We start from the raw sequence: 20,958 nt of genomic DNA, 5'->3' as shown, positions 1-20,958 counted from the left end.
TATTCTATTCTATCATGAAAATAATTATTAATTGTGATGCTGTAATAACTGCGTTGATGTGACACAAGTTGGTTTGTGACCTAGTAAATTTATAATATAGAGTTTCTTAGTACACCACATCTTCATTAGTGTGAGTTATATGGTCCTTGTCACTTGTAAAACAAACTGCACATCTTATTTTTTCCCTAGTTCTGGATCACATTATCATCCTTTTGTCAATAAACCACAAGATGCACCGAAGGTATTAGTGAATGAAATCCATTGTTTCTTTATTGGATATTGAATGCATATTAGTAGACTAATAATACAAACCAACCAACAATAGATTATTGTGCACTTTTAAAATCTTCTCAAGTTGTTGACCATCTGCCCTGTGAAAGTGAGAAAAGAATAATTAAATGTTTACCAGAAGCAACACAATGGTTTTAAACTGTTTATTACCTTCAAAACAGAGGTAATAGGATTTTAAAAAGAGAACTTTAATAAGTATAACAGTTACTTTGCACTAAAATCTAAACAAAATTAAATAGATATATACAACATTTCCCACACAAAGGAAAGTGAAATTTGTTTCCATTTCATGCTTTTCTTCAATAATTGATTGACAGTTGAACTAATTGGGTTAATTATTGTCTCCTGCGTATTATTGTCTGTCTATTATCAGTAACCTGGTGTGAATTCTTTCTTCAAATGCGCATCCGGCACTCACGATAAGGGAATAATTTAATGACCCTTAGCAAAGGATGACATGAAAAAAAAGCTGCCAGGCTAACTTAAGCTAAGAATTTTTACAAAACTTGCAAGGAACCCCTCAAAATTTTGGTCTCATTTCATGTGAGCTTCTGCTGATAAGGATGAGTAATTTTTGATGCTCTCTAAATACAGGGGCTTCTGCCTATGTGGATGAGTAATTTTTTTATGCTCTCTAATTACAATCTTAGAAAAAGAAGCCAGCTGCAAAAGAAACTTGAAATGATTTACATTCATAGAGTCATAGATCTCCAAGAGGACTACAACCCTGTTGTTGGGTTTTGAGGCTTGTGTGCCTCAATGACCTGGAGAGCTATGTTAGCTGGAGTCATGGCTTTATGCTTTGGCTCTTAGTAGGGTCACTCATACCAAGCAGGTCAAAAGGTAGAGGACAGACTAAGAGTGGTCAACTGACCCTCCAGGCTCATGAGTTCAGCTCAGGTCTAACTGTCTCACTGGTAAAACAAAATTGTTACAGAAACAGGAACAAAGAATCCTACAACATCTGAAGCACCAGTATTCCTGACTTTTCAGGAACTATTCCAGGACTTGCATGACTGACAGTAAACTGAGAGGAAGCTACTGATACGATGAAGGAAGCTGTGATAGCCGCCTGAGATGGAGAACCTTCATTGCTGCCCTAATGCCAGTGGCATAATGGAAAAAAGAAGAAAGAAGAGTCATACAACACTACAGCGCAGAAACAGGCCACTTGGCCCATCTAGTGCATACTGAACTATTGCTCTGCCTGGTCCCAATGACCTGCACCTGGACCATACTCCTCCCATCCATGTATCTTTTCAAATTTCTCTTAAATGTTGAAATCAAATTCACATCCACCACTACCATTTGCAACTCAGTCCACACTCTCACCATCCACAAATCAGATTAATCTCGAAAAATGAGAATTCATTGAATGATTTATAAATAATGCAATCCCTTCTGAATTAGCTGCAGGATCACCAGCTTTCAGTGGGGCATGTTCCAATAATATAATATTTCATTGTGGCATATTAATAAGCTAAAATGTTTCCAAACTGATGCTACCAATGGTTTCCCATTGAAGAAATTGTACCTCTCTCCCCTCCCCCACCTTTTTTTATTCCTCTTCATCCATAAAGGCTCAGAACTGACTAGAAGGATGTTTTCTTTTTTCTTTTTTAATTTTATCTTCAAATGGACTGCACAGTCTCTCTTTTTTTTAGGTTGGGTTAGTGTTTTTTTTTTCTTTATCATAAAAATTTCCAGTCTTTTTTTTCTCTGATTTGCCAAGAGGAGTTGTGGTTTCTTGTTTCAATACAATAGCTGAATATTATATGACTTTGACAGTATATATCCCTTTTGTTGTTTGTACATTTTATGCCTTATGTGTTTGTTACAACTTCTCCACTGATTTGTATCCTTTTTCTTCGTTTAAAAATCAATAAAAAAAGATTGAAAATGAAAATGAAGAAATTGTGGGTTCATATGCCTGCCATTGTATTAGGCAAAGCTGCATTGTTGTAGAATTTATTTATAGTAAAAGAAAATTTGCTTGAGTTGAATGTTAAACATCCTGAAGTATTAATTTGAAGTTTGACAAAAGAAGATGTACCAGGACACCTTGTTAATATTGAGCCCTCAAACATCACTAAACCGGACTGACTAACTTGTTACATCAGAGCTCGGTATGGAACCTCTAATGCCCTTGAACAGAAAATCACACAAAAAATAGTGGACATCGCCCAGTCCATCACATGTAAAGCCCTCCCCACCACTGAACTCATCTATAATGAGCATTGTCGCAGGAAAGCAGCGTCCTTCATCAAGAATCAACACCACCCAGGTCATGTTCTCTTCTCACTGCTGCCATCAAGAAGGAGGTACAGGAGCCTCAGGACTCACACCACAAGGTTCAGGAACGGTTATTACCCCTCAACCATTAGCTCCTGAACCGAAGGGGATAACTTCACTCAACTTCACTTGCACCATCACAGAACTGTTCCTGCAATCAAAGGACTAACTTTCAAGGACTCTTCATCTCATGTCCTTGATAGTTATTGGTTATTTATTTATTATTATAAGTTATTTATTTTTGTTTTGCACAGTTTGTTGTTTTTTGCTCACTGGCTGAACACTCAAGTCGGTGTAGTCTTTCACTGATTCTAGTACTGTTATTATTCTAATATGGATTTATTGAGCAGGCCCACAAGAAAATGAATCTCAGGTTTGTATATTATTGTGATTTCATAACGTACCGGCAGCAAGAGATTATTCACTGAGTCCGGTTTTAATGTTACAACCACTATCTTTATTAGTATCTACTTATAATATAGTAACTCAAACAAGATAAACAAAAGTTAACAGTGTTAACTCATGAGTTGAGAGTTAAGGAGCAAAAGTTTGGTGTAACAAGAGGGGGAACTTCTTTACTCAGAGAGCGGTAGCTGTGTGAAACGAGCTTCCAGTAGAAGTGGTAGAGGCAGGTTCAATATTGTCATTTAAAAAAGAATTGGATAGGTATATGGACAGGAAAGGAATGGAGAGTTATGGGCTGAGTGCAGGTCGGTGGGACTAGGTGAGAGTAAGTGTTTGGAATGGACTAGAAGGGCCGAGATGGCCTATTTCCATGCTGTAATTGTTATATGGTTATATGGTTATATCCTCTTTCTTAATGTCTATACGCTCAAAGTCATCCCTACAATCACCAAGATCCTTTTCCATAGTGAATACTAAAGCAAAATATTCATTAAGGCCAGTTAGAAGAGTGGGCTGAAAGATGGCAGATGGAGTTTAATGCTGATAAGTGTGAGGTGCTGCATTTTGGTAGGAATAATCAAAATAGGACATACATGGTAAATGGTAGGGCATTGAAGAATGCAGTAGAACAGAGTGATCTAGAAATAATGGTGCATAGTTCCCTGAAGGTGGAATCTCATGTGGATAGGGTGGTGAAGAAAGCTTTTGGTATGCTGACCTTTATAAATCAGAGCATTGAGTATAGGAGTTGGGATGTAATGTTAAAATTGTACAAGGCATTGGTGAGTCCAAATTTGGAGTGTTGTGTACAGTTCTGGTCACCGAATTATAGGAAAGATATCAACAAAATAGAGAGAGTATAAAGGAGATTTACTAGAATGTTACCTGGGTTTCAGCACCTAAGTTACAGAGAAAGGTTGAACAAGTTAGGTCTTTATTCTTTGGAGCGTAGAAGGTTGGGGGGGGACTTGATAGAGCTATTTAAAATTATAACCATATAACCATATAACAATCACAGCACAGAAACAGGCCATCTCGGCCCTCCTAGTCCGTGCCGAACTCTTAATCTCACCTAGTCCCACCTACCCGCACTCAGCCCATAACCCTCCACTCCTTTCCTGTCCATATACCTATCCAATTTTACCTTAAATGACACAACTGAACTGGCCTCTACTACTTCTACAGGAAGCTCATTCCACACAGCTATCACTCTCTGAGTAAAGAAATACCCCTTCGTGTTTCCCTTAAACTTTTGCCCCCTAACTCTCAAATCATGTCCTCTCGTTTGAATCTCCCCTACTCTCAATGGAAACAGCCTATTCACGTCAACTCTATCTATCCCTCTCAACATTTTAAATACCTCGATCAAATCCCCCTTCAACCTTCTACGCTCCAATGAATAGAGACCTAACTTGTTCAACCTTTCTCTGTAACTTAAGTGCTGAAACCCAGGTAACATTCTAGTAAATCGTCTCTGCACTCTCTCTAATTTATTGATATCTTTCCTATAATTCGATGACCAGAACTGTACACAATATTCCAAATTTGGCCTTACCAATGCCTTGTACAATTTTAACATTACATCCCAACTTCTGTACTCAATGCTCTGATTTATAAAGGCCAGCGTTCCAAAAGCCTTCTTCACCACCCTATCTACATGAGACTCCACCTTCAGGGAACTATGCACTGTTATTCCTAGATCTCTCTGTTCCACTGCATTCCTCAATGCCCTACCATTTACCCTGTATGTTCTATTTGGATTATTCCTGCCAAAATGTAGAACCTCACACTTCTCAGCATTAAACTCCATCTGCCAACGTTCAGCCCATTCTTCTAACCAGCATAAATCTCCCTGCAAGCTTTGAAAATCCACCTCATTATCCACAACACCTCCTACCTTAGTATCATCGGCATACTTACTAATCCAATTTACCACCCCATCATCCAGATCATTTACGTATATTACAAACAACATTGGGCCCAAAACAGATCCCTGAGGCACCCCGCTAGTCACCGGCCTCCATCCCGATAAACAATTATCCACCACTACTCTCTGGCATCTCCCATCTAGCCACTGTTGAATCCATTTTATTACTCCAGCATTAATACCTAATGACTGAACCTTCTTAACTAACCTTCCATGTGGAACTTTGTCAAAGGCCTTGCTGAAGTCCATATAGACTACATCGACTGCCTTACCCTCGTCAACATTCCTCGTAACTTCTTCAAAAAATTCAATAAGGTTTGTCAAACATGACCTTCCACGCACAAATCCATGCTGGCTACTCCTAATCAGATCCTGTCTATCCAGATAATTATAAATACTACCTCTAAGAATACTTTCCATTAATTTAACCACCACTGATGTCAAATTGACAGGTCTATAATTGCTAGGCTTACTTCTAGAACCCTTTTTAAACAATGGAACCACATGAGCAATACGCCAATCCTCCGGCACAATCCCCTTTTCTAATGACATCTGAAAGATCTCTGTCAGAGCTCCTGCTATCGCTACACAAACTTCCCTCAAGGTCCTGGGGAATATCCTGTCAGGATCCGGAGATTTATCCACTTTTAAATTTCTTAAAAGCGCCAGTACTTCCACCTCTTTAATTGTCATAGGTTCCATAACTTCCTTACTTGTTTCCCACACCTTACACAATTCAATATCCTTCTCCTTAGTGAATACCGAAGAGAGGAAATCGTTCAAAATCTCTCCCATCTCCCTCGGCTCCACACATAGCTGACCACTCTGATTCTCTAAGGGACCAATTTTATCCCTCACTATCCTCTTGCTTTTAATATAACTGTAGAAACCTTTCGGATTTACTTCCACCTTATTTGCCAAACCAAACTCGTATCTTCTTTTAGCTTTTCTAATCTCTTTCTTAAGATTCCTTTTACATTCTTTATATTCCTCGAGCAATTCCTTTACTCCATGCTGCCTATATCTATTGTAGACATCCCTCTTTTTCTGAACCAAGTTTCTAATATCCCTTGAAAACCCTGGTGCTTTCAAACCTTTAACCTTTCCTTTCAACCTAACAGGAACATAAAGATTCTGTACCCTCATAATTTCACCCTTAAATGACCTCCATTTCTCTATTACATCCTTCCCATAAAACAACTTGACCCAATCCACTCTCTCTAAATCCCTGCGCATCTCCTCAAAGTTAGCCTTTCTCCAATCAAAAATCTCAACACTAGGTCCAGTCCTGTCCTTCTCCATAATTATATTGAAGCTAATGCTATTGTGATCACTGGACCCGAAGAGCTCCCCAACACATACATCTGTCAGCTGACCTATCGCATTCCCTAACAGGAGATCCAACACTGCCCCATCTCTAGTTGGTACTTCTATGTATTGTTGCAAAAAACTATCCTGCACACATTTCACAAACTCTAAACCATCCAGCCCTTTTACAGAATGAGCTTCCCAATCTTTGTGTGGAAAATTAAAATCTCCCACAATCACCACCTTGTGTTTACTACAAGTATCTGCTATCTCCTTACACATTTGCTCTTCCAACTCACGCTCCCCATTAGGTGGCCTATAATACACCCCTATAAGTGTTACTACACCTTTCCCATTCCTCAATTCCACCCAAATTGTCTCCCTAGAGGAGCTCTCTAATCTATCCTTCCAAAGCACCGCCATAAGATTTTCTTGGACAAGCAATGCAACACCTCCTCCTCTGGCCCCTCCTACTCTATCACACCTGAAGCAACTAAATCCAGGAATATTTAGTTGCCAATCACACCCTTCCTGCAACCATGTTTCACTAATAGCTACAACATCATAATTCCAGGTATCAATCCACGCTTTAAGCTCATCCACCTTTCTTACAATGCTCCTAGCATTAAAATAGATACATTTAAGATACTCTCCACCTCCTCCTCTCTTTTCATCCCTAACAATGCATTCAAATTTATTATCTTTTTCTTTCTTCTCCCCTACATCTTTGGGCTGAGCGCATCCCTTCTCCATCACCTGCCTTTCCTCCCTCACACACTGTCTACTTACTTGCTCTACTGGTGAACTAACCTCCTCTCCCATAGTTTCCTCAAATTGATTCCCGCCCCCCCCCCCCATCTTACTAGTTTAAAGTCTGCCCTGTAGCCCTAGCAAACCTCCCCACTAGGATATTGGTCCCCCCAGGATTCAAGTGTAACCCGTCCTTCTTGAACAGGTCACGCCTGCCCCAGAAGAGGTCCCAATGATCCAGAAACTTGAATCCCTGCCCCCTGCTCCAATCCCTCAGCCACGCATACATCCTCCACCTAATTCCATTCCTACTCTCACTGTCGTGTGGCACAGGCAGTAATCCCAAGATTACTACCTTTGCGGTCCTTCTTCTTAACTGCCTTTCTAACTCCCTATACTCTCGTTTCAGGACCTCTTCCCCTTTCCTACCTATGTCATTGGTACCTACATGTACCATGACCTCTGGCTCCTCACCCTCCCACTTCAGGATATCTTGGACGCGATCAGAAACGTCCCGAACCCTGGCACCAGGGAGGCAAACTACCATCCGGGACTCCCGATCACCTCCACAGAACCGCCTGTCTGAACCCCTGACTATCGAGTCCTCTATTACTATGGTCCTCTTTCTTCTATCCCTACCCTTCTGAGCTACAGGGCCGTCCTCTGTGCCGGAGGCCCGGCCACTGTCACTTCCTCCAGGTAGGCTGTCCCCCCCAACAGTACTCAAACATGAGTACTTATTGTCAAGGGGTACAGCCACTGGGGTACTCTCTAGTACCTGCCTCTTCCCCTTCCTGACCATAACCCACCTATCTGCCTCCCGTGGCCCCGGAGTGACCACCTGCCTGTAACTCCTCTCTATCACCTCCTCACTCTCCCTGACCAGGCGAAGGTCATCGAGCTGCAGCTCCAGTTCCCTAACTCGGTCCCTCAGGAGCTGCAGTTCGGCGCACCTGGCGCAGATGTGGACGTCCTGGAGGCTCGGAGACTCCAGGATCTCCCACATCCGACACCGAGAACAACAAGCTGCCCTCACACTCATACTTCCCGAATAACTGAAAATAACAAGAACTAAAAGATAAGCCTACTGTGCCCTCTTCTGCCTAAGGCCTTTGAGCCCAAGCCCTACACTCTGCTCCCGGCTCCCTCTGAGCCCAAGCCCTACACTCTGCTCCCGGCTCACTCCGCTGCCTGCAAACGAAGCTGCCCGTTGCTTAAGGCTGCATTCTTTTTATATCTTCTCTCCTCCCCAGGCCTCCTTCACGCGCCTGTGCAGTCTCGCCTCTCAGAACTCCGATCTGAGAAGCAATTTGAAAATGGCCGCCGCCGCACTTCCTCTATAACATAAGGGTAACATAAGGGGGAACTTCTTTACTCAGAGAGTGGTAGCTGTGTTGAACGAGCTTCCAGTAGAAGTGGTAGAGGCAGGTTCGATATTGTCATTTAAAGTAAAATTGGATAGGTATATGGACAGGAAAGGAATGGAGGGTTATGGGCTGAGTGCATGTTGGTTGGACAAGGTGAGTATAAGCGTTCGGCAAGGACTAGAAGGGCCGAGATGGCCTGTTTCCGTGTTGTAATTGTTATATGGTTATATGGTTGTATATTTCAGTTTTCCTTGCATGCCCTCTCTTTTGCATTTACTTTGGCTGCGTGTTCACTTGTCAGTCATGGTAGTGTCCTTCTTCCCTTTGAACATTTCTTCTTATTTGGAATATATCTGTTTCGTGCTTCACTTATTTTTCGCAGAAACTCCAGCCATTGCTGTTCTGCTGGCTTTCCTGCAAATGTCCCTTTCCAGTCAACTTCAACCAGTTCCCCTCTCATGCCATTGTAATTTCCTTATTGCACTGAGATACTGACACATTTGATTTTATTTTTTCCCTCTCAAATTTCAATGTGAACTCAATCATATTGTGATCACTGTTCCCTAAGGGTTCGTTAACCTTAAGCTCTCTTATCACTTCCGGATCATTGGAAAACACCCAGTCCAGCACAGCCAATACCCTAGTGGGATCAACAGCAAGCCATTCAAAAAAAAAACCATCCCTTCGACATTCTACAAATTCTCTCTCTTGAGGTCCAGTACTGGCCTGGTTTTCCCAATCCATTTTCATGTTAAAATCCCCAATGATTATCATGACATTGACTATCTGACATGCCTTTTCTATCTCCTGCTCTAATTTGTAATCCACATCCCGGCTGCTGTTTAGAGGCCTGTATAAAACTGCCATTAGGATCCTTTTACCCTTGTCATTTCTTAACTCAGCCCACAGAGTATCTACATCTTTCAATGCTATGTCATCTCTTTCCAATGATCCTCATCAGAAGCAGAGAGAGTGAGCAGGTTTAAGTTCCTGGGTGTCAAGATCTCTGAGGTTTTTTTTGAAGACAATACGCTAGAAGAGACTTCTAGTCTTGTTTTATGGGATGTTTTTAAGGCTTATATTAGAGGACTAATTATTTATTTTACTGGAAGTGTTAAGAAAAAAAGCTAATAAGGAGAAAATGGAATTAGCCAATCAGTTGAAACAATTAGACCCAAAATATGCTTTGGCTCCAGATCCTGTTTTATATAAAAGATGTGTTGAAATTAAAACTAAATACAATCTGTTTTAACTTATCCAATTGAAACTCAACTTTTAAAAGATTAAAGTCAGTTTTATGTTCATGGAGATAAAATGGGTACACTATTGGCTGACCAATTAAAGACCTTTATCGTTAAACACCAAATTAAAGAAATTTGTAAAGCTAATCGTGATAAAACATCTGATCATTTAGAAATAAATGATACTTTTAGAGAATTCTATTCTAAACTTTATAGTTCTGATTACCCTAAAGATAATACTGTAATATAATTACTTAGATTGATTAAACATTCCTATACCGTCTGATGATAATCGAAAATTGTTGGATCAATCCATTTCTTATGAGGAAATTGTCGAGGTTGTTCACTCTTTGCACTCGGGGAAGGCTCTGGGTCCTGATGGATTTTCTGAAAAGTTTTATAAGGCTTTTTCCTCTTTGCTTATACCTTACTTATATTCAGTCCTTTTGGACTCTTTTAAATTAGGTGGGTTGCCACAATCTTTTTATGAAGCCTCTATTTTGCTTGTTCGTAAAATGAATAAGGATCCAACTGAATGTTCTTCTTATAGACCAATTTCCTTACTTAATGTTGATACTAAAATTTTATCTAATATTTCAGCTCATAGCATTGAAAATATTTTGCCATCTATTATTTCTTATGGACAGACTGGATTTATCAAAAATCGATACTCCCACTTGAATATTCGTCATTTATTGAATGTTATTTATTCTTCTTCTAAAGAGATATCGGAATGTGTGATATCCTTAGGTGCTGAGAAAGCCTTTGATCGGGTTGAATGGAATTATTTATTGAAACGTTTCGAAAAATTTAACTTTGGGCCCAATTTTATTCAATGGATTAATTTACTTCATCTATCTCCCTCCACTCAGGTTCTTACTAACTCTCAGAACTATAAACCATTTAAACTTAAACGTGGAACTAGACAATGTTGTCCTTTGAATCCTTTGCTTTTTGATGTGGTCTTAGAACCTTTAGCTGTTACTTTTCGGGAATCTAATGATATCATTGATATTTTAAGGAGGGGTATTACCCACAAAGTTTCGCTTTATGCTGATGACCTTTTGCTCTACATTTCTAATACCCTCTTTACTCTCTGTATTTTCTTTACTCTCCTGCTTTTAGTCAGTTTTCAGGATATAAACTTAACTTTCATAAGAATGAACTTTTTCCTTTGAATAATTTGGTATTAGTTAATACTAACCTTCCTTTTAAAATCGTAAGAAATCAATTTACTTATTTGGGCGTAAAAATTACTAGGAATTATATATAGCTTTTTAAAGAAATTTTTTTTTACACTTCTGAATTATGTTAAGAAGGCACTATCAAATTGCTCACCTCTCTCTTTATTGTTGATTGGCCGAATTAAATGTATTAAAATGAATCTTTTGCCTAAATCTTTAAATTTACTTCAGGCTGTACCTGTTTTTATTCCTAAACCCTTTTTCGATTCTCTGAATTCTATTATATCATCTTATATATGGGAAAATAAAATTTCTCGATTAAATAAAGTTCATCTTCAAAAAGCTGAAAAGAATGGAGGTTTAGCCTTATGCAATTTTAGGTTTTATTACTGGGCAGTCAATATACGGAATCTTACATTTTGTTTATATTACATTAATGGACAGGACTGTCTGGTCTGGGTTTCTTTAGAAACTAATTCTGTTATTAAATTTTCTATTGTTTCTCTTCTCGGATCCTCAGTTCCTTTATCTTTAAGTAATTTAACTGATATTTTTGTAGTTAAACACACTTTGAGAATTTGGATTTACAATTTAGAAAATATTTTGGTTTATTGAGTTTTTCACTTTCAAGTCACATTTTTCTAACTATTTTTTTAAACCTTCTATGACTGATGTAGTTTTTAAAAAATGGAATAGATTGAGTATTAAATGTTTTCAGGATTTGTTTGTTGGAGATAGTCTCTCTTCATTTGAACAACTGTCAGCTAAGTATAGCCTACCCAAAACCTACTTTTATCGATATTTACAAATTAGAGACTTTTTGCGTTCTCAAGTACATACATTTCCTAACCCATCTCCTCTCCTTTCCAGGTGTAGTGATTGCTACGGACCAGTGCTAGGCTTGTTATGGAGGTGGTCACTTGCATATGGCCTCTCCTACACTATGTGCCCATAGCAACGCCTTCACGTGGCGTCCCTGTTTTTTCTGAGTTTGCGTTGTCACAGTATGACTGAGTGTCCAGCAGTATAACTGGGCAGGCAGGCTGGGCTCATCAGCCTTGGTTGGCACCAGCCTAGGAGAAGGACAACTTTGATTCCAAACCCGGGTAGGTGGGTCTCATTAGCCTTGCCAGGCCGTCAGTCCAGGAAAAGGAAAACTCAGATACTCAACCTACAGCCTTGCAATCACTGTAGTCGTTGTAGCTCACTGTACCATTGTGGAATGCCCCCGGCCTCAAGAGTGGAATCAGTCTACGTGTATTGATCTTCACTATAAACCTACACAGTACAGGTGGGAAGTAAAGTCCTTTCCCTTCTGAGCTTGATAGCCAACAACCAGCCACCATCAATATATTAAGAAAATGTAGTACAGAGTGTGCCTGCATTTCAGGTGGGAAATGTTTAGAAAGTTATGGAGTCATAAAACACTACAGCATAGAAACAGCCTTTTCAGCCCATCCAGTCCATGCCTAGTCACATCTACTCACACCTACACCATAGACCCTAACGCCATAGAACTAGGAGCAGAATTAGGCCATCTGGCCCATTGGGTTTGCTCTGCCATTTAATCATAGAAACATAGAAAACCTACAGCACAATACACAGCCCACAAAGCTGTGTCGAACATGTTCTTACCTTAGAAATTACCTAGGGTTACCCATAGACCTCTATTTTTCAGAGCTCCATGTACCTGAACAAAGTCTCTTAAAAGACCCTATTGTATCCACCTCCACCACCGCTGCAGGCAGCCCATTCCACACACTCACCACTCTCTGCGTAAGAAAATTACCCTGACATCTGCTTTGTGCCTACTTCCAAGCAACTTAAAACTGTGCCCTCTTGTGTAAGCCATTTCAGCCCTGGGGAAAAGCCTCTGACTGATCTTTTTATCTATTTCCTCCTCAACCCCAGTTCCCGGCCTTCTCCCTGTAACCTTCGATGCCGTGTCCAATCAAGAACCTATCAATCTCTGGCTTAAGTATACCCAACAACCTGACCTCCACAGTTCCATGTGGCAACAGATTCCACAAATTCACCAACTTTTGGCTAAAGAAATTCCTCCATATTTTTGGTTTGAAAGGGCGGCCCTCTATCCATAAATTGCAGCATGTATTTACAATGTAAACAGCATTATAAAGAGTGGTTTAAAGTGTTTACAATGCAGAACAGTGATGGGGTAATAGATGGTGAGGTATGGGGGATGGGGTTAATAAATGGTTGATCAGATTAACTGTTTGGGGCGAAGAAACTTTCAAGGTGGTGTAAGTTTTGTGATAATAGCCAGAAGGAAACTTCTGAAACTTCTGGTGGCAAAAGCCTACCTACAGCCTACTAACCCTAATTAGTATGTTGTTGAAATATGGGATGAAACTGGGCACCCGGAGGAAATGCACATGGCCATGGGGAGAACATACAAGCTCATTACAGTGATGGGAATTGAATCCTGGTCACTGGCCCTGTAAGGCATTTTGCCAGCCACTACATTACCAAGCAGCCAATTCACATACATGCTATGAGTATGCATTGGAGGGTGTGTGGAGGAGCTCATCTGGACTAGGGGATGAATCACCTTAACTCACATGTCTTTGGAATGTAGGAGGAAACTGGAGCATCTGGAGGAAATCCACCAATGATGGTTTGAATGCCCTCGGGTGTTGTAGAAAGAAAGTAACCCTCAAAGATCGATGAACTTGTTAAATATGATCTTAATATTGTTAACAGTGATTTCTCAAGTCACAGAACACTACAGCATAGAAACAGGCCCTTTGGCTCATCTAGTTCCAATATACACTCAGCAGCCACATTATCAAGTACACCTGGATACCTGTTCATTAATGCCACTATCTATTCAGCCAATCACATAGCAGCACTCAAAGCATAAAAGCAAGGTCAAGAGGTTAAGTTGTTATTCAGTCTGAACATCAGAATGGGAAATAAATGTGATCTAAGTGACTTTGATTATGGAATGATTGTTGGTGCCAGATGGAGTGGTTTAAGTATCTCAGAATCTGCTGATCTCCTAGAATTTTCGCACACATCAATCTGTAGAGTTTGCAGATAATGGTGCAACAAATGAAAAACTTTTAGTGAATGGCAGTTCTGGGGGTAAAAATGCCTTGTTAATGAGAGAGATCCAGAGGAAAATGGCCAGACTGCTTGAAGCTGACAGTAACTCAAATAACTATGCATCACAACAGTGGTATGCAGAAGAGCATCTCTGAAAGCATAACACATCCAAGCTTCAAATGGTTGGGTACAGAAGCAGACCATGAACATACACCCAGTGGCCACTTTATTAGGTACAGGAATTGTCCAATAAAGTGGCCACTGATGTAGTTAATATTTCATATTTCAAATTCAAATTTCTATGCTCACATATCCGAGAAATGCAGAAGGATTTTCTGAGATGCCCGGGTTAGTGTAAAACAGAATTTTCTCCTGGTTTATCTGTAGTATGAGGAGCTGAATGTCAGAATCAGAATTACAATCAGGTTTAATATTACTGGCATATTTCATGAAATTTGTTGATTTATGCCTTTAGAACCATGCAATATATAATTAAAAATCTATAACTACAATGTAAAATATATATAACTAAAAATTAAATAAGTAGAACAAAGAGAGAGAGAAAAAAGTGAGGTATTGTACATGTGTTTATTGTCCATTCAGAAATCTGATGGTGGAGGGGAAGAAGCTGTTCCTGAAACATTTGAGTGTGAGCCTTCAGGCTCCTATACCTCCTCTTTGATATAACCATATAACCATATAACAATTACAGCACGGAAATAGGCCATCTTGGCCCTTCTAGTCCGTGCCGAATGCTTACTCTCACCTAGTCCCACTGACCTGCACTCAGCCCATAACCCTCCATTCCTTTCCTGTCCTTATATCTATCCAATATTTTTTTAAATGACAATTTTGATGGTAGCAATGAGAAGACACATCATGGTAAACTGAGAGAAATATTAAAACTGTTGTCTAAATCATGGCAGACAGAATCTGATGCACTGAACAGGATGCAAGCAATTTGACAGGATTCACTCATTTGAATAATACAGTAGGTTCATTCTCCTGCTACTGGATTTGAACTTGCAAACAGCAGGTGGCTTCTTGAAGAGCCTGGAAAATCTGTTCAAACTGAAAGTGTTTGCCACTTAAAGGGAAGTGGATGTAAAAATGGAAACATAAAATGTGCCTGTGTTTGTAAGGATGAAAAATAGATTTAAAATGTTTCTTGTTCTTTTCTTTAATGTAAGTTGCAGCTGTTGAGTTGGGGTGGGGGAGCATAACTGAGGGGGAAGTTAATGTGAACAAGTAACCAAAATATCATAGTACCCAACTCTCAGCTGCAACTGTTTAATGAGCTGAAGCAGTGTTCCCAGAGGACAAACTGCAAATTGCCTTCTACAGTATATAAAGGCAAGATGAACTGCAGTAATAGGGAGCCATTCAAAATGCTCACTGGAACACTGTCACCTGCCGAAGTTCTGTGCACTGCTGATCTGCTTTTTCCCTCCTGGAAAGAATCTTTGAAATAGGACTACTATTACTTGTATGAAGTATCTGTGGATAGTTTTCTAATGACAAAAGGAAGAACATAGCAATGAATTGAATGGATGATGTGGATAACTTCACTCACCTCAACACCAAACTGATTGCACAACCTGTAGACTCACCTTCGAGAAATACAACAACTCGTAGTATGACCTGCTGAGATCCACCAGCATTGTGTGTGTGTTATTCAACAAATTATGTTCAGCAGGTGCTGGAGATTTAGAGCAATTCACATAAATTGCTGGAGGAATTCAGCAGGCCAGGCAGAATCTAAGGAAAGGAATAAATTTTCAACGTTTAAGGCCAAGACCGTTCATTCAGTCCTGATGAAGGGTTTCGGCCCAAAACATTGACTGTCTATTCATTTTCTTGCATGTTGTTTGACATACTGAGTTCTCCAGTATTTCATGTACATGAGATTTAGTTATTTGCATATTTTGTCTTCTTTTGCACATTAGTTGTTTCTCAGTCTTAGTGTATAGTTTTTTAAAATAAATTTGATTGTATTTCTTTATTTTTCTGTAAATGCCTGCAAGAAAATAAATCACAAGGTAGTATATGGTAACATATATGTATTTTGATAATACATTCACCATCACCCAGAACATGACCTCATCTCATTGCTAGTATCAAGGAGCCAGAAGACATACAATTAACGATTCAGAAACATCAATGCCATCAGATTTCTGAATGGACACTAAATCCATGTACACTACTTCACTTCTATTTTTCACTTTTTGCTCTCTTTTTACACCAGCTACTGGTCTATGAGTCAGATTTGAAAAAGGAGCATTCGCAGGTTTTCGGTGTTTTCCCATCAGCCAAAACAAATCGTAATTTATTAGCGAGGGCAAATAAACTAAGACCATAAAATTTAGGAGCAGAATTAGGCTTTATGGCCCATCATGTCTGCTCTACCATTTTGTCGTGGCTGATCCAATTTCTTCTCAATCATGGCTGATCCAATCTCCTGCCTCCTCCCCGTATATACCTTCGTGCCCTGACCAAACAAGAATTTATCAATCTCTGCGTTTAGCCTCCACAGCTGCCTGTAGCAACAAATTCCATATAACCATATAACAATTACAGCACAGAAACAGGCCATCTCGGCCCTTCTAGTCTGTGCTGAACGCTTACTCTCACCTAGTTCCACTGACCTGCACTCAGCCCATAACCCTCCATTCCTTTCCTGTCCATATACCTATCCAATTTTTTTTTAAATGACAAAATCGAACCTGCCCCTACCACTTCTACTGGAAGCTCATTCTACACAGCTACCACTCACTGAATAAAGAAGTTCCCCCTCGTGTCACCCCTAAACTTTTGCCCCTTAACTCTCAAATCACGTCCTCTTGTTTGAATCTCCCCTACTCTCAATAGAAAAAGCCTATCTATCCCCCTCATAATTTTAAATACCTCTATCAAGTCCCCCCTCAACCTTCTACGCTCCAAAGAATAAAGACCTAACTTGTTCAACCTTTCCCTGTAACTTAGGTGCTGAAACCCAAGTAACATTCTAGTAAATTTCCTCTGTACTCTATTTTGTTGACAGCTTTCCTATAATTCGGTGACCAGAACTGTACACAATACTCCAAATTTGGCCTCACCAATGCCTTGTACAATTTTAACATTACATCCCAACTCCTTTACTCAATGCTCTGATTTATAATGGCCAGCATACCAAAAGCTTTCTTCACCACCCTATCCACACGAGATTCCACCTTCAGGGAACTATGCACTATTATTCCTAGATCATTCTGTTCTACTGCATTCTTCAATGCCCTACCATTTACCATGTATGTCCTGTTTTGATTATTCCTACCAAAACATAGCACTTCACACTTATCAGCATTAAACTCCATCTGCCATCTTTCAGCCCACTCTTCTAACTGGCCTAAATCTCTCTGTAAGGTTTGAAAACCTACTTCATTATTCACAATGCCACCTATCTTAGTATCATCTGCATACTTACTAATCCAATTTACCACCCCATCATCCAGATCATTAATGTATATTGTAAACAACTTTGGACCCAGTACAGATCCCTGAGGCATACCACTAGTCACCGGCCTCCAACCTGACAAACAGTTATCCACCACCACTTTCTGACATCTCCCATCCAGCCACTGTTGAATCCATTTTACTACTTCAATATTAATAACGATTGAACCTTCCTAACTAACCTTCCGTGCGGAACCTTGTCAAAGGCCTTACTGAAGTCCATATAGACACCATCCACTGCTTTACCCTCGTCAACTTTCTTAGTAACCTCTTCAAAAAATTCAATAAGATTTGTCAAATATGACCTTCCACGCACAAATCCATGTTGACTGTTCTTAATCAGACCCTGTCTATCCAGATAATTATATATACCATCTCTAAGAATACTTTCCATTAGTTTACCTACCACTGATGTCAAACTTACAGGCCGATAATTGCTAGGTTTACTCTTAGAATTTTTTTTAAACAATGGAACCACATGAGCAATACGCCAATCCTCCGGCACCATCCCCGTCTCTAATGACATTTGAAATATTTCTGTCAGAGCCCCTGCTATTTCTACACTAACTTCCCTCAAGGTCCTAGGGAAAATCCTGTCAGGATCTGGAGACTTATCCACTTTTATATTCTTTAAAAGCTCCAGTACTTCCTCTTCTTTAATCATCATAGTTTCCATAACTTCCCTACTTGTTTCCCTTACCTTACACAATTCAATATCCTTCTCCTTAGTGAATACCGAAGAAAAGAAATTTTTCAAAATCTCCCCCCTCTCTTTTGGCTCCACAAATACCTGTCCACTTTGATTCTCTAAGGGACCAATTTTATCCCTCACTATCCTTTTGCTATTAATATAACTGTAGAAACCCTTTGGATTTATTTTCACCTTACTTGCCAAAGCAACCTCATATCTTCTTTTAGCTTTTCTAATTTCTTTCTTAAGATTCTTTTTACATTCTTTATATTCCTCGAGCACCTCATTTACTCCATGCTGCTTATATTTATTGTCGATCTCCCTCTTTTTCCGAACCAAGTTTCCAATATCCCTTGAAAACCATGGCTCTCTCAAATTTTTAACCTTTCCTTTCAACCTAACAGGAACATAAAGATTCTGTACCCTCAAAATTTCACCTTTAAATAACCTCCATTTCTCTACTACATCCTCCCATAAAACAAATTTCCTCAATCCACTCCTTCTAAATACTTTTGCATCTCCTCAAAGTTAGCCTTTCTCCAATCAAAAATCTACAGATCACTAATCTACAGATTCTCCAACAATTCCAGCATACCAGCCTGCAAGGAAGTTGGTTTCCCTTGGGTTCAGATGGAACTAGTCCCATTTACACAGGTAACACCTTCCCAACATCCCAGTGATGCAGAAATCTGAAGCACTGCCCCATACACCAATTCTTTAACCAAGAATTTTACACCTTAACACCATGACCAGAAATAAAAACATATTATTTGACATTATGTTGCTTTTTTAGTGGTATTTTGGGAGTAGAAGGCTCATAATTAAGCTTCATCTAATTAAAGCTGAATTTCATTATAGCTGATCAATTTTTCCTGTCAACTCAATCTCCTTCCTCTTCGTAATCTTTCTTGCCATGACTATTCAAGAACCTGTCAGCATCTACTTTAAATACACCTAATAACCTGGCCTCTACAGCCATCCATGGCAGTGAATTCCACTGATTTGCCACCCTCTGGCTAAAGAAATTACTCCTCATCTCTATTTTAAAGGGATGTCCCTGTAGTCTGAGGTTGTACCCTCTAGGTAGTCCAAGACTAACCCACCACAGGAAACATACTCCCTCTATCCACTTTATCTAAACGTCTTAATATCTGATATGTTTCAATGAGGTTTGATGGTTTGAGATGTGTCTACTTTAATGCGAGGAGTATTATGAATAAAGTAGATAAGCTTAGAGCATGGATCAGCGCTTGGAGCTAAGGTGTTGTGACCATTACAGAGATTTGGATGCTGCAGGGGCAGGAATGGCTACATCATGTGCCAGGCTTTAGGGAGGGAGGCAAAAGTGGTGGGGGTGTGGCATTGCTGATCAGAGATAGTGTCACGGCTGCAAAAAGGTGGAAGTCATGGAGGAGTTGTCTACGAAGTTTTGGTGGGTAGAAGTTAGGAACAGGAAGGGGACAATAGCTCTACTGGGTGTTTTTTATAGACCACCCAATATTAACAGGGACATCGAGGAGCAGATAGGGAGACAGATTGTGGAAAGGAGTAATAATAACAGGGTTGTTGTGGTGGGAGATTTTAATTTCCCAAATATTACATAGAAACATAGAAAACCTACAGCACAATACAAGCCCTTCGGCCCACAAGGTTGTGCCGAACATGTCCCTAACCTAGAAATTACTAGGCTTACATATAGCCCTCTATTTTTCTAAGCTCCATGTACCTATCCAAAAGTCTCTTAAAAGACCCTATCATATCTGCCTCCACCACCTTTGTCAGCAGCCCATTCCACACACTCACCACTCTTTGAGTAAAAAAATTACCCCTGACCTCTCCTCTGTACCTGCTCCCCAGCACATTAAACCTATGTCCTCTTGTGGCAACCATTTCAGCCCTGGGAAAAAGCCTCTGACTATGAACATGATCAATGCCTCTCGTCATCATGTACACCTCTATCAGGTCATCTCTCATCCTCCATCTCTCTAAGGAGAAAAAACCGAGTTCACTCAACCTATTCTCATAAGGCATGCTCCCCAATCCAGGCAACATCCTTGTAAATCTCCTCTGCACCCTTTCTATGGCTTCCACATCCTTCCTGTAGTGAGGCGACCAGAATTGAGCACAGTACTCCAAGTGGGGTCTGACCAGGGTCCTATATATTTGCAACATTACCTCTCCGCTCCTAAATTCAATTCCACAATTGATGAAGGCCAATACACCTTACACCTTCATAACCACTGAGTCAACCTGCACAGCTGCTTTGAGCGTCCTATGGACTTGGACCCCAAGGTCCCTCTGATCCTCCACATTGCCAAGAGCCTTACCATTAATACTATATTCTGCCATCATATTTGACCTACCAAAATGAACCACTTCACACTTAACTGAGTTAACTCCATCTGTCACTTCTCAGCCCAGTTTTGCATTCTATCAATGTCCCGCTGTAACCTCTGACAGCCCTCCACACTATTCACAACACTCCCAACCTTTGTGTCATCAGCAAACTTGTTAACCCATCCCTCCACTTCCTTATCCAGGTCATTTATAAAAATCATGAAGAGTGAGGGTCCCAGAACAGTGACCGTCCTCCATGCAGAATATGACCCATCTACAACCACTCTTTGCCTTCTGTGGGCAAGCCAGTTCTGGATTCACAAAGCAATGTCCCCTTGGATCCCATGCCTCCTTACTTTCTCAGTAAGCCTTGCATGGGGTAACTTATCAAATGCCTTGCTGAAATCCATACACACTACATCTACTGCTCTTCCTTCATCAATGTGTTTAGTCACATCTTCAAAAAAATTCAATCAGGCTTGTAAGGCACGACCTGCCCTTGACAAAGCCATGCTGACTACTCCTAATCATATTGTACCTCTCCAAATGTTCATAAATCCTGCCTCTCAGAATCTCCTCCATCAACTTACCAACCACTGAGGTATATAAT

General features: G+C 40.1%; 1 protein-coding gene across 1 annotated transcript in view; it reads right to left on the bottom strand.

The window, feature by feature from the left end:
* Positions 1-271: 271 nt before the first annotated feature.
* LOC140733768 (PC3-like endoprotease variant B) overlaps positions 272-20,958 on the bottom strand; it is a 2,072,848-nt gene continuing 2,052,161 nt past the window's right edge. Inside the window, 1 exon segment of the mRNA XM_073057521.1 lies at positions 272-371. Coding sequence (XP_072913622.1) covers positions 351-371 — 21 coding nt within the window. The 3' untranslated portion in view covers positions 272-350.

This window comes from Hemitrygon akajei, chromosome 9 (genome assembly GCF_048418815.1).
Source record: "Hemitrygon akajei chromosome 9, sHemAka1.3, whole genome shotgun sequence".
NCBI lineage: Eukaryota > Metazoa > Chordata > Chondrichthyes > Myliobatiformes > Dasyatidae > Hemitrygon > Hemitrygon akajei.
This window is presented reverse-complemented; position numbering and strand designations above follow the sequence as displayed.